Source organism: Stomoxys calcitrans, chromosome 1 (assembly GCF_963082655.1).
Source record: "Stomoxys calcitrans chromosome 1, idStoCalc2.1, whole genome shotgun sequence".
Taxonomy (NCBI): Eukaryota; Metazoa; Arthropoda; class Insecta; order Diptera; family Muscidae; genus Stomoxys; species Stomoxys calcitrans.
Window position 1 is genome coordinate 213,165,725 of NC_081552.1, and position 15,750 is coordinate 213,181,474.

Consider the following 15,750-nt stretch of genomic DNA (forward strand, 5'->3'; position numbering starts at 1 on the left):
TGTTTATTTCCTGTTTGCTCTCAAGTGAAGTTTCTTGCTAACAATACATTATACAATACAAAATTTTGTCAATGGTATCAAATTTCAAAATAAACAAATAAATATAATGACCTAAATATCCGCTTAACTTATGCTTAGTTTTTATTAAGGCAATATTATAACAATGTTTACAATGAAGCATCAGCGGTCTTACCATATTCTCATTATATTCAATGGTTATATAGAGGAATATTTAGCAAGTGCGCCAAAAAGTATGCTTGATTTTTTATTTTATTTTTTTGTTAGAACAATGCTAATGTTGCCATAGGCAGGCACTTTAAAGAATGTATTCATGATTATTTAAAGGAGAAAAATTTTCATTCCCAGGCAGGGCTGCCAAATTTGACGATTTTATGTTATTTTGATGAGTTTGTGGGCAAAATTTGGCCTTTTGAAGTTTTTTTAAGGTCATCAGGTCGATATTGGGAAACAGGGTTACGGTTTTTACTAAATATGAAGGAATTTGACAACTTTGAATTTAATTTGTAAACGCACTCGTACACTAATCGTCAAAATGTCAATTGATTCAATAAATTCAACATTTTAAATGTAGTAAAGTTCATACGTTTTAATTTAAAAAAAAAGTTGCCATGTCCTTATTGGAAGACCTCATTATTTACATAAGATATACATAAAATAGTGGGACGCCTCCGTAGCGCAAAGGTTTGCATGTCCGCCTATGACGCTTAACGCCTGGGTTCGAATCCTGGCGAGACCATCAGAAAAATTTTTCAGCGGTGGTTTTCCCCACCTAATGCTGGCAACATTTGTGAGGTACTATGCCATGTAAAACTTCTCTCCAAAGAGGTGTCGCACTGCGGCACAACTGTCGGCAGGCGCCTTATCGATATTGGCGAGCAGGCGCCTTATCGATATTGGGAAACAGGGTTACGGTTTTTACTAAATATGAAGGAATTTGACAACTTTGAATTTAATTTGTAAACGCACTCGTACACTAATCGTCAAAATGTCAATTGATTCAATAAACTCAACATTTTAAATGTAGTAAAGTTCATAAACGAAATCGCAAATCATAAAAAAACCGAAATTCGGAGTTCATGACCGCTACTTTACGAGTAAAATTATCTTCAGTGACTATCACTGCTACCCTAGGGATCCTCAAGTCGACTTTCGACTAATCGATTAGTCGAATTTTTGTGTAAAAAGGTCGAAAAAAAGAAGTCGACTTTCTATGATTAAATAGTCGAATAATCGATTTTGAAGTCTAAAAGTCAAACAGAAAGCTGCACAGAGCACAGACAGTATATTAATATAGATGAATTTTTTTTTTGTTTCATTCTTAAAAGTTACCTAAGAGAGGAACAAATGGAATTGGATGAACATAAAATCAGCAAAAAAATATAAATTATTTATAACATGTAAAAAGGTGTTAAGTTCGCCCGGACCGAACTTTGGATACCCACCACCTCGGGTATATATGTAAACCACATTTCTTCATAATCCGGTGAAAAATGCATAATTTATGCCCATATAGCAGCTATATCGAAATGTGGTTCGACTTGGACCAAATTCGGCACGGACAATTAATGGTCTAATAAGTAAGTTATTTTTCAATTTTGTAGTACAAAATATTGGTCTCTTTGGTAGCTATATCCAAATATAGAACGATCTGAACCATATATGACACGGATTTCGAAAAGCCTAACATATGTCATTGTATCAAATTTCAGCGAATTCGGATTATAAATACATCTTTTATGGGGCCAAGACCTTAAATCGAGAGGTCGGTTTATATGGCAGCCATATTCAAATCTGGACCGATCGGAGCCAAATTGAACAGGCATGTCGAAGGGCCCAACACAACTCACTTTCACAATTTTCGGCGAAATCAGACAATAAATGCGTCTTTTATGGGCCCAAGACCACTAATCGAGTGATCGGTCTATATGGCAGCTATATCCAAATGTGATCCCATCTGGACCACTTCTAATAAGAATGGGTAGAGGTTTACCAAATTTCACTGTGCCAAATATCTTAGAATTCGTATTATAAATGTGCCTTTTATGGGGCCTAACACCTTAAATCGAGAGATCGGTCTATATGGCAGCTATATCCAAATCTGGACCGATATGGGCCAAATTGAAGAAGGATGTCGAAGGGCCTAACACAACTCACTGTCCCTAATTTCAGCTAAATCAGATATTAAATGTGGCTTTTTTGAGCCTAAGACCCTAAATCAGCGGATCGGTCGATATGGGGGCTATATCAAGATATAGTCCGGGCTATATCAAGATATAGTCTTCGAACTTAACTTATGCTTATGGACAAAAAAAAAGAATCTGTGCAAAGTTTCAGCTCAATATATCTATTTTTAAAGACTGTAACGTGATTTCAATAGACAGACGGACGGACATGTCTAGATCGTCTTAGATTTTTACGCTGATCAAGAATAAATATACTTTATAAGGTCGAAAATGGATATTTCGATGTATTGCCAACGGAATGACAAAATGAATATACCTCCATCCTTCGGTGGTGGGTATAAAAAGCCATTGCAAAAAAAATTTTGATTCGATCCCATATACATACATACAAAACTCCTTGACATATTGAAACCAAAACTCACATTTACAGCAATTGGAACGTACTCCATCAAATTGCATCCACAAACTTACATTTCGAATATGTTGACATTTAAAATTTTTGGCCAAGTTCGTATCATTGTGCGGTGGCCATTCGAGTTTTATTCATAAATGTTTGGATTGTACTTAAAGCCAATAAAAAAGTATTTGAAAAATTTTAACAAATTTGCGTTTTAATTTAAAAAAAAAGTTGCCAAGTCCTAACTGGACGACCCGATATAACTTTAATCTACAAAACAAATTTACATAAGATTCACATAAAATATACTAATATGTATTTTCAAAATTATACATATCTTTTCTCGTTTAAAACTCACAAAATATTACCAAAATTTTTCGATATCAAACGTTGAAATTTTTATAATAAAAACTTTTTGAAAAACTATTGCTACTTCTGTGTGGTGATAGTAAATCTTTTCAAAGAGAAATGCAACACAAAAGTCGCACCCCATTTTTAGTAAGTTGAGGTACTTCAACTAATGGAATAATTGAATTTTTAAAAAATTGATCAAAAAATGGCCTCAGGCAATAGCAAATTTTTATTTATGTTCGCCAAAAAATCGCTATTTAAGCAGAGTTCAGCTCTGTCCAGCTTTTCGAGCGGAATACTGTCAAACTCCATATAAAAAAACGTCGGCGAAGCGTTGACGAAAAATAGGCGGAAAAGTTTCACTCTGCTTTTAGTGAGAAAAATGCCAAAAAAAAGTGCAACCATTGAAACTATTGCCGACATCAATTTTACTTGTTTTATTGGTTTCAATGGCTTGTTTTTCTTTATTCATTTGCGAACAAATAAATTAAATAGAGAAAACAATAAGCACAGATTAAATAAAAACGTATTTTGGTATGGAAACAAAAACATTTGATTGCTGTAAAGTTGCGAAACAATAAAAAATTTCTGTGACTATTCCGAAAGCAGAATAGAATACCAACCTTTATGCTAATTTTGTATTGCAAGCAAAAATCGAGAATATTAATATTAAAAAAAAAATCTCCACAGCATTCTTTTGCAAAATACAAATTGCTATCTAATTTGAGCGATGGCAACTCTTTTTTTATAATAAATCCAAAATACCATATACACACAACCTGTTGCATACTTCAGGGATGACCTTTCACATGTAATGACCTTACCAATGTAAAGATTCGTGTTACAGAACACTCGATCATTTAAACCGTTTTATTTAAACATTTGAAAAAATGTTTAATATCTTTACTTATAATATTAATATATTAGGTTTTTAATCATACCTTGGCCATATTTGGAAATGTGGAGTGTTTGAAGAACGGAATGGAAAATTTCAAATAGAAAATTGTAATAATTATTTTGGCAATGGTCTTGCTTTAATTTGTATAAACTTTGAATTTGCACTGTTTGTTTGTAGTTTTTTTTCTTATTTGTGTTTTTTTTGGTAATTTTTTTAAGAATAGCTATATACTTTGGGGTTCAATTTCTTGTTTGTAAACAAATATCCAGTGTTTTTTTTTTTTGGTTTTTCTTGTTGATTTTTGGACACTTAAATTTTGAAGACTCTTACTGTCGGATGCGTTGCAAGGAATGTGTCAAGCATGAGCCCCAACAGCCTTTTATATATTGAGTGAGTCGAGTCGAAGCGATTGAATGAAACAACAAACGATTGTATCTTGATTAAAGGCACAGCATGAGCTGTGTTGTCAATTTGCAACAAAAATCGGTAACAAGAAAACCAAAACCAATGAATGTGCTATCATCAAAAAGTGATAGGTTGCATATTGAATGGGTTCTCTATGCCTAACAGCCTAACAGTGTGGAACAATTTTGGGGTAATGATCTGGGTGTAAGATATTGCCAGTTATGAAGGTGAAGTTACTACGCAAAAACCACAAGGGCATGATGTTCTTAGAGCAATATTTACTCTACTCTTGGATCTTGGTAAAGGGTGATTTTTTTGAGGTTAGGATTTTCATGCATTAGTATTTGACAGATCACGTGGGATTTCAGACATGGTGTCAAAGAGAAAGATGCTCAGTATGCTTTGACATTTCATCATGAATAGACTTACTAACGAGCAACGCTTGCAAATCATTGAATTTTATTACCAAAATCAGTGTTCGGTTCGAAATGTGTTCAAATTTTGACAAATTTTGTTCAGCGATGAGGCTCATTTCTGGTTGAATGGCTACGTAAATAAGCAAAATTGCCGCATTTGGAGTGAAGAGCAACCAGAAGCCGTTCAAGAACTGCCCATGCATCCCGAAAAATGCACTGTTTGGTGTGGTTTGTACGCTGGTGGAATCATTGGACCGTATTTTTTCAAAGATGCTGTTGGACGCAACGTTACGGTGAATGAACACATTTCGAACCGAACACTGATTTTGGTGATAAAATTCAATGATTTGCAAGCGTTGCTCGTTAGTAAGTCTATTCATGATGAAATGTCAAAGCATACTGAGCATCTTTCTCTTTGACACCATGTCTGAAATCCCACGTGATCTGTCAAATACTAATGCATGAAAATCCTAACCTCAAAAAAATCACCCTTTATTAAAGTATTCTGGATCGTCTCGACATTCTGAGTCTATCTAGCCATGTCCGTCCGTCTGTCGAAATCACGATAGCGGTCGAACACGTGAAGTTAGCCGCTTGGGGATTGCAAATGGGCCGTATCGAATCAGATTTGGATATAGCTCCCATATAAGCCGATCTCCCGATTTAAATTCTTGAGCCCTTGGAACCCACAATTTTCGTCCGATTTAACTAAAACACTAAACATAACGGGACAGATAGTTTTCCGTTATGACTTCCAACTACTGTACCAAGTATGGCCCAAATCGGTCTTTAACCATATTTGGGTCCCATATAAACCGATCTCCTGATTTGACTTCTTGAGCCCCTGAAAGCCACAATTTTTATACGATTTGGCCAAATTTTTGCACGTAGTGTTCTGTTATAACTTTCAACAACTTTGCCAAGTACAGTCCAAATCAGTCTATAACCTGATATAGCTCCCATATAAACCGATCTACCGATTTGACTTCTTGAGCCCCTGGAAGCTAGAATTTTTGTCCGACTTAACTGAAATGTCGCATTTGCCGATCTACCGATTTGACTTCTTGAGCCCCTGAAAGCCACAATTTTTATCCGATTTGGCTGAAATTTAGCATACGATGTTCTGTTACGACTTCTAAAAACTGTGCCTAGTACGGTCTAAATCGGTATATAACCTGCTTAGCTCCCATATAAACCGATCTCCCAATTTGACTTTTTAACACCTAGAAGCCACAACTTTCGTCCGATTTTTCCAAAATTTTGCACATAGTGTTGCGTTATGACTTCCAACAACTGTACTAAGTAGGGTCCAAATCGATCTATAACCTGATATAGCTCCCATATAAACCGATTTCCCGATTTGACTTCTTACGCCCTTACAAGCCGCAAGAAGCTTTAATTATTTGCTGGTTTGACAAAAGTTTGGTATGTAGGATAAAATTATGCCCTTCAACTAAATTTATTTTGTAAAAAATTTTAGCAGTATCTAGGGTAGTGGGTTACCAAAATTGGCCGGGCCGAACTTAGCACGCTTTTACTTGTTTTAACTAGTTTCATTCGTCCAGTTAACTCCAATCCAAATCTATTTGGTATACCACTTTCCTAACTCAAGCTGATATTTTTCCAAGGCAGCTCAATTCTTGTGTTTTTTTTTACCCATTTGTCGTTAATGGATTAAGATTTCTATGAAAGCTATCTTGACATCCGGGTCTACAGGCCCATATTGCCACATACATGACAATGGCGAATATAGATAACTAGGAAGCTGTCTTGATGAGGATAAGACGATGGAACACTTGCTCTACTCGGTGTCTCGGTGATTTTGCAGATGTTTCTCTTGGAAGTCCCTTAGATATATTGATAAGACCGAATGGTTCCGATGGGAGACGCTATGAAATCTCACACATCATGTATGTGTTGACTAGTAGGACCACTCGTTGACACTCATCGAGTAGACACTCGGCACTAACCGAGTAGACAACCGTACCGATGCTTCGGGGATGCACCGCCTTCTTTTATTTCTTCTTGATCTTTTCGGGCCTCCAAGTTAACTCACTTTTTATGGCGGAATGGAATGGGTAGCCATTCAACCTAAAATAACAGATGAATCGAAGATTTAAGGCATAACCTCATAGGGAAGCCACAACGCGATCTACACATCGTATGACAGCCGGTTGCACGTACCGGATGGACCCGATGAAGTCCTTCATCGGCAAGGTCTGCAGCCTCGGTGTACAACATACTGATACAACAACAACACATCACATTAGCTTTTTGTATGAGGGATGGTTGAAGTAGCTTCCAGGCGGAGGTCTTTGCGATTGCTGGGACTGCATTAAGGGCTCTTGCGCGTCTGAGGAGAACGCACAGGCATCACATTTTGATCATATGATGGGCCCCTAATAATAAGGAAGTGACAGAAAACTGCATATGAACAATTTTCTTGCGAAAGAAGGAACCAATCGTTTTGGGGTCTTAAAAACTGGCTGTGGCTATTTAGCTATAACTTTTTTGTGATTTTAGCTAAATCATTCAAAATGTCTCAAATCAGGTAGTACCTGTATATAGTGGCCATACCGAAACCTGTACTGATATGGCTTTAATGACTTTCAAGGGCATTAAAAGTCATTTAAAGCCATATCAGTACAGGTTTCGGTACGGCCACTATATACAGATACTAAAGGGTGATTTTTTTGAGGTTAGGATTTTCATGCATTAGTATTTGACAGATCACGTGGGATTTCAGACATGGTGTCAAAGAGAAAGATGCTCAGTATGCTTTGACATTTCATCATGAATAGACTTACTAACGAGCAACGCTTGCAAATCATTGAATTTTATTACCAAAATCAGTGTTCGGTTCGAAATGTGTTCATTCACCGTAACGTTGCGTCCAACAGCATCTTTGAAAAAATACGGTCCAATGATTCCACCAGCGTACAAACCACACCAAACAGTGCATTTTTCGGGATGCATGGGCAGTTCTTGAACGGCTTCTGGTTGCTCTTCACTCCAAATGCGGCAATTTTGCTTATTTACGTAGCCATTCAACCAGAAATGAGCCTCATCGCTGAACAAAATTTGTCAAAATTTGAACACATTTCGAACCGAACACTGATTTTGGTAATAAAATTCAATGATTTGCAAGCGTTGCTCGTTAGTAAGTCTATTCATGATGAAATGTCAAAGCATACTGAGCATCTTTCTCTTTGACACCATGTCTGAAATCCCACGTGATCTGTCAAATACTAATGCATGAAAATCCTAACCTCAAAAAAAATCACCCTTTACTTTACGGTTTCGCAGATCATTAGTTCGAGGTGTTACAAACGGAATGACTAGATTAGTATACCCCCATCCTATGGTGAGGAGTATACAAAAGTACACGTCATATAAGGAAGGAAAATTGGCTTGTCGAAAGTGGGCAGTTTTCATATCCAAACAAGTAAAAGAAGTTCGGCCGGGGCGAATCTTATATGCCCTCCACAATGGATCGCATTTGCCAAGTTCTTTGAATGACTTTATCGAATAGAAAAACACCACCTCCAAAATGTCAGGCAAATCAAGTAATAATTGCGCACTCCAGGAGCTCAAAAAGTCAAACTGGGAGATCGGTTTTAATGGCGGCTACATCAGGTTATAGATTTAGACTATGCTTGGCACAGATGTTGGGAGTCATATCAGAACACATCATGCAAAATTTCAGCTAAATCAGATAAGAATTGCGCCCTCTAGAACTCAAGACCCAATGTCGGTTTATATGGCAGCTATATCAAGTTATGAACCGATTTAGACCACACCTGGCAGAGGTTTTTGGTATCGGATGTGATACCAAACAAAACACCATGTGCAAAATTTCAGCCAAATCGGATAAGAATTGTGCCCTCTAGAAGCTCAAAAAGTCAAGATTTGGCCCATTTACAATCCCAACCGATCTACGCTAATAAGTATTTGTGCAAAATCAAGCGCCTAGCTTTACTCCTTGGAAAGTAAGCGTGCTTTCGACAGACGGACGGACAAGGCTAGATCGACGAGACGATGAAGAATATATATACTTTACAAGAATATATTGTGTTGCCCGAAAAGTAATTGCGGATTTTTTAAAAGAAAGTAAATGCATTTTTAATAAAACTTAGAACGAACTTTAATCAAATATACTTTTTTTACACTTTTTCTAAAGCAAGCTAAAAGTAACAGCTGATAATTGACAGAAGAAAGAATGCAATTACAGAGTCACAAGCTGTGAAAAAATTTGTCAACGCCGACTATATGAAAAATCCGCAATTACTTTTTGGGCAACCCAATATATACTTTAGACGCATATTTCGAGGTGTTACAAACGGAATGATGGTATGGTGGAGGGTATAAAAATGCAACACTAAATTTTCTCAAAATTTTTAGGAGTGAAATTACTAGAATCCGTTTTACAAAATGACATTTATGGCGTTAAGCCTACTATTCTTAACAGCAGGTGCGATTTATGTCAGTCATTTAAATTCACTTTTCTTTGCTAAATGGTCATAAAATACTAAGAAAATGATTTTTTTGTTGTAAAAACATAGTGGCTTAGTAAATAAAAAGAATTTTTGTTTGTTTCTCTTTCGAGACGAGCTCAATGATCGGGGATTTTCTATGTAAATGGAAAAGGAAAGCCAGAGATCGCAACACACCAGCCACTCCAACGCGTTTCGTAATTTGGTTCGAATTACTCTTCGGCCATATAAGGTGTGAAGGTTTAAAGGACCATACGTCGACATGTTGTACTTATACCGAATTTATTGCGAAAACGCCTCTATGATATAACCGAAAACCTTATCTGTTAGCTGTTCTATTCCCAATGCATGTGTTTTTTTGTAATGGCAGATTTTTTGTCTACACAATTACACTACTCCCATGGTTTACACATGATTCTGTGCATCTGTTGGAAGTTGTATTGATGGCTTCGTACGCTAGACAAATGTAACGGCTCTCGTTGTTGCTCCGTGTGCACAGATTCGAATCCCGGCCGGGTTCTGCCGAATTTTTTCATTTTCAAGTTTTTTTTCCCTGTTAGGGCGAAGATCATTTAATTTTACATTTTTTTTTTTTGGTTTCTCTTACGGGACGAGCTCAATGATCGAAGATTTTCTTTGCAAATGGAAAAGGAAAACCAGAGATCGCAAAACACATCGTAATTTAGTTAGAATTACTCATTGGTCATATTAGGTGCGAAGGCCGATGAGTAATTCTAGCCAAATTACAAAACGCGTCCTATAGCGTTTGGTGTGTATTGCGATCTCTGGCTTTCCTTTTCCATTTGCAAAGAAAATGTCCGATCAGTGAGCTCGTGAGAAACAAACAAAAATTGTAAAATTAACATGCCATTAAAGAATAAATTTTCCATGAACATCTCATATCAATGAGTGCAGTCCGATTAAAGTTTAAGCTCAATGATAAGGGGACCTTTTTTATGCCGAGTCCGAATGGAGTGCTGCATAGCGACACCACTTGGAAAGAAGTTTAAACATGCCAGTATACCTTACAAATGTAGCCAGCATTAGTAAGGCGATAACCACGGCCCTAAATTTTGTTGATCTTCACGCCGGGATTTCAACCCAGGCGTTCGGTGTCATAGACGGGCATGCTAACGATCCGGCAGATGCTGCAGCCTCAAATGCCATCGTGCAGGATGTATGTCAAGATTGCGTTCCTCGATTTGGATACTCAACAGAATCAAGCAGACGAAAGATAATATGCAACACAACAACAATGGCGATTATGAAGCACATTTCCCCTTGCTGATCAAAACCAGCGGTGGAAAATTTCGAAGATACAAAAATTGCAACAGTGTCCTCTTGGCGGATTCTTTGATAAATAGGTTAATCGGCTGGACCCTCGACAACATATTCAAAGTTCTAGTCGTGGTAATACTTGTAGCACTACTTTATAATCTTAAAGCTACCCTGTTCACCCTCTCCAGATGTACTCCGTCAGAGGTCACAAGACATAGCAACCATACATAAGAACTGGTTGCATCACCGTCAAGTACAATCAGTCAGAGCATCAACCTGGATTGTAAAATTTCAAGAGTATATCATTATACGTTCGACCCCAATCGTGATTACGACAGACGGACGGACGGATATGGCTAGGTCGACCTAGAACGACCCCATATACAATATGGTTGATGTTGTAGCCACATTTTTATGTTGAGGTGGCTATCCTCGTCAAGCTCCTGAAGGTGAGCAAGCTCCTTCCGGTCTAGGGCCGATCGCGGAAACAGGGTGGCCAGTGGTTATTTGAAGGCGCCAATAACTCACCTTGTCATATGGAGCATCAAAGGCACTTAGTATGTGTGCAAGAGCCGGTGCCGCCCGGCCTCTAACTGGGATTCTCCGGAAGGACTACATATATGTACGCTCCCATCCCACGTTGGTGGGTATTAAAACAGCTAATTTAGCATTACTTTCACTCACTCCTGCACACGTTCAAAGCAAAAAAAAAACACATTAAGCGACAACGACTGAAGATTTTGTTTCTCTTACTAACTGCACTGCAAGTGGTTTCGCGTCCTTTGCAGAACCTCTGGGAAAGATAACCAAAAATGTTCCAACTAATAAATACGTCAAAGCGCAATGCCATTAAAATTATTATGAGCCATTGATGCGTTAGTCTAATATCGACCCCACAACGAGTAGGAACTTGCTTTCACAGGAAAAACTTTATTTGTCGCATTGTTCGCTTTTCCTTTTATTTATAAAAAAAGAGATAGTCCAAGAAAAATAGTGATTTCTTATTGGAACAATACTAGAATCCCTAGGGAAAATTTCCATTGGAGTGGAATTGTATGCCAATGTCAAAGCAAGTTTTTTGAAAGGCTTTTTATTACTCCCATTAGAATATTGAAATTCAAGCAAAGTTCTATTTTAAATATATTTTTATCATTGCGTGAGAATCAATGAAAATATTGAAGCAATAATATAATTTGACATACTACAGTATATTGGGTTGCCCAAAAAGTAATTGCGGATTTTTTAAAAGAAAGTAGATGCATTTTTTATAAAACTTAGAATGAACTTTAATCAAATATACTTTTTTTACACTTTTTTCCAAAGCAAGCTAAAAGTAACAGCTGATAACTTACAGAAGAAAGAATGCAATTACAGAGTCACAAGTTGTGAAAAAATTTGTTAACGCCGACTATATGAAAAATCCGCAATTACTTTTTGGGCAACCCAATAAGTAATTTGAGATTTCCAAAGCCTAAAGGAGTGAGCCATCTGAAATAATCGTAAAATAAACCTTTGAGTGGTAAAAGTGAAAACAATAAATTTAAGTAGAAATAAATATACGGTGGGGATATAATAATTTAGTCATTCTGTATGAAACACCTCGAAATGTCAATCTAGAATTGTATAGAGCACATATATTTGTGAACGTATTCCCATATTACGTCGATCTAACAAAGTTTGTCCGCCCGTCGAAATGGCGATAGCACAGATATTTCTTACAAATGTTCTTAGGGATTGCAAATGGGCCATAGCATTCCTATTTGGGGGTAGCTTTCATATAAACCGAAGAATTTCAAGTCTTCACAGAAAAAATTCGCAAAAAAAACTAAAAAAATATAAAAGGCGCATTTGTAATCCGATTTCGCTGAAATTTTACACAGTGACTTATGTTAGACTTTTCGACATCCGTGTCGTATATGGTTCAGATCGGTCTATATTTGGATATAGCTACCAAAAAGGCCAATATTTGTTCTACAAAATTGAACAATGACTTGTAGTTATTAAATCACTCAGTGTCCGCGCCGAATCTGGTCCAAATCAGACCATATTTCGATATAGCTACTATGGGGGCATAAGTTATGCATTTTTCACCAGATTATGACGAAAGGTGGTTTACATATATATCCGAGGTGGTGGGTATCCAAAGTTCGGCCCGGCCGAATTTAACGCCTTTTTACTTGTTTTAATTACAGTGGTGACCGTGAATTTTTGCCATTTTCAATTAAAAACTTAATTGATTCACTTAAATTTTTAGTTGAATGTGAAACAAATTTCAATCATATTCGTGATTGAATTGTTTTAATTTTCAATTAAAAAATGTATTGGATCAATAATTTTTTTAATTTAATCTGAAAATTTCAATCGAAATCGTAATTAATTGAAACGAATCTGACAAATTATTCAATAAAAAATGTGATTGAAGATTGTATCTTCTTCAATTAAAAATTAATTGTTTCAATAATTTTTTCTTGAACCAAAAATATTTCAATTACGAATGGGGCCATACTCGTTCTTTTATAATTGCTGTGTATTATTTAAGTACTACGAGGGTTGCCTTTTATATTTCGGGATTAGAGAACAAAAACAAATATAAATCATCGAAAATAGCTTTATTGTTTTTTTTTTTTCAAAATATACCCCATTAAGATCTATACATTTTTGCATGCGTTTGAACCAATTGTCGATGCACTTTTGCAACTCTGATTGAGGTGTCTCCAAAACATGCATTCTGAACACACCCACCGCTTCTTCAGGTGTCGAAAAACATTGACCGCTCATTTTGTTTTTTACGTACGGGAATTAAAAGAAGCCATTCGGTCCCAAGTCAGGACTATATGGCGGATGAATCATCAAATCGATATTTTGAGTGCTCAAAAATGCAGTTGTTTGAGCCAATGTGTGTGAGCTCGCATTGTTGTGGTGAAGAGTGATTCGTCTTCGGCAGTTGGTTTTCCTGATTTCTTGGAAGACAACTGGCAAAAAATGGTTGTGTACCACTCAGAATTGACTGTTCTGCGTTGTTCTAGTGGTACGATTGCGACACGTCCAGTTTTTCCGAAAAAACAGGCGGTCATTTGCTTTGAAATGCTTCGTGCGCGAGCAACTTTTATTGCATTTAGCTCATCTTGAAACATCCATACAGTCGACTGCTGTTTACTTTCTGGCTAATACGCGTTAAATCACGATTCGTCACCTGTTACGATGTCATAGACGTGTTTCGAAGCACCGCGATCGTATTTTTGGAGCATTACTTTCGACCAATCGACACGAGCCTTTTTTGAGCGATTGACAAATTGTGTGGGATTTAACGCGAAAAAATTTTGCTGACGGTCAAATGATTATGCAATATTGAATGTATTCTGGTCCCACTAATGCCTAAGGTTGTCTCAAGCTCACGATAGGTCACATGACGATCTTGCAATATCAGTTGGCGCACAGCATGAATGATTGATTTTGGACGACCTTCACGAAATTCGTCTTGGAGTAAACTACGACCTCGGTTGAGTTCACCATACTATCGATAAACACTGGTCCTTGATGGAGCTTCATCGCCAAAAATTGAATTAAGTTCATCGATGCACTGTTGTTGAGATAGTCCACGTCGAATGTTGTAAAAAATAGTCGCACGAATGAATTCCATTTTCTGGACGAGATGAATCTTTTAAGTTACTGTATACAACACAAATAGCGTTCGTATGTCAACATGATCTGAGTACGTATAACCTCAAGAATGTCAAGCTTTACGATAGAGCTATCAGTCAACAGATTGCAACACAAGGGTTGTCCAGTCCCGAAATATAAAAGGCAACCCTCGTATATAGCGCAATTTATGATTAATCGGATATTATTATCCGTTATGTTATCGATAACTATACAGGTCAATTATGTACTGAAGTTCTATCCAGAACATTGGATTTGCACTGGATAGGACAATGAAAACACAGCTAATATCTACAATGTAGACATTATCGTATTGATTGATTAATTGATTTTACTTAAGCAACACATTACAGTTGCTTACGTAAAATAAATCTTTCAATACGATATAAGTGTAAGCAGACTTAAAAGACCCATATGCCCCACATTTGTAGCAATACCATGACAGCCGGTTCTACGTAGCGGATTAACCCGATGAAGTCCTTCACCAGCCAAGGGCTACAACCTCAGTGTACGTCACACTGCTACGACAAGAAAAACAAACCAATAAGGCAACCCTACCCGAGACCCGACAGTTTTTGGAGAAACCGCCAAGGAGTGTTTTGTTCATAGGGGTGCCGACAGATCTTTGTCCAAACAACGCACTTCAAGTTCTTGGTCCAGGAGGTTTATCTGTGTACCAAGTATTATAGAAATTAATTCAAAATTTCAGTCACTTTTTGAAATTGTCACGCTTGAAATTTTGCACAAATACTCCTTAGTAGTGTAGGTCGGTTGGGATTATATATGGGCCAAATCGGTTTATGTTTAGATATAGCTGCCATATAAACCGCAATTCTTATCCGATTTGGCCGAAATTTTGCGTGAAGTGTTTTGTTTTGACTTCCAACAACTGTGTCAAGTATGGTCTAAATCAGTCCATATTCTGATATAGCCGCCATATAAACCGATCTCCCGATTATACTTCTTGGGCTTTAAAGGGCGCAATTCTTATCCAATGCAAATGCAAACTTGCCCATGAACATTTCTATTAAGGAACTGAGGTAAATTTCTCACAAATCAATGAGTGCTGTCCGATTCAATTTTAATCTCAATGATAAGGGACTTCTTTTTATAGCCGAGTCCGAACGGCGTGCCGCAGAGCGACACCTCTTTGGAGAGAAGTTTTTACATGGCAAAGAACCTCACAAATGTCGCCAGCAATAGGAGGGGATAACCACCGCTGAAAAATTTTTGGATGTTCCTGCCAGGATTCGAACCAAGTCGTTCAGCGTCAGAGGAGGACATGTTAACCTCTGCGCTACGGTGGCCTCCATTCTTGGCCAAAATTCTCAAGATCGTGTAGGTCCTTACCAAAAGAGCGGTAGTTGTACTTCATCTAAGACCGGTTCCCTGCCATACTACCCCCTTCTGGTGAACAACACCAGCTCTGTCTTTCCGGGGTTTGTGCTTAGCCCATCTCGCTTATCTAGATAGCTTGCCTAGCACACCCTGAAGGATATCCGTCATAGAAGAGATAAAACGATTAGCGATTAGCAGAGACAACCACATACAATATTGCCTCTTCGAAGGACCTGAGAGTCCCATAAAATCCCTCTCTGCGGTGTCCCTCTGGCCACAAGCTTCCTCACCGAACCCTCAGCCAGTGATG

General features: G+C 37.4%; 1 protein-coding gene across 2 annotated transcripts in view; it reads right to left on the reverse strand.

The window, feature by feature from the left end:
• LOC106090498 (neural/ectodermal development factor IMP-L2) overlaps positions 1-15,750 on the reverse strand; it is a 123,899-nt gene that overhangs the window by 83,553 nt on the left and 24,596 nt on the right. The window contains exon 1 of one of the 2 annotated variants that reach the window (XM_013256707.2): positions 3,894-4,187. The exons of the other annotated variant lie outside the window; for it this stretch is intronic. Coding sequence (XP_013112161.2) covers positions 3,894-3,902 — 9 coding nt within the window. The 5' untranslated portion in view covers positions 3,903-4,187. Of the gene's footprint in view, positions 1-3,893; positions 4,188-15,750 lie in introns of those variants that run through there. 2 annotated transcript variants of the gene reach the window in all.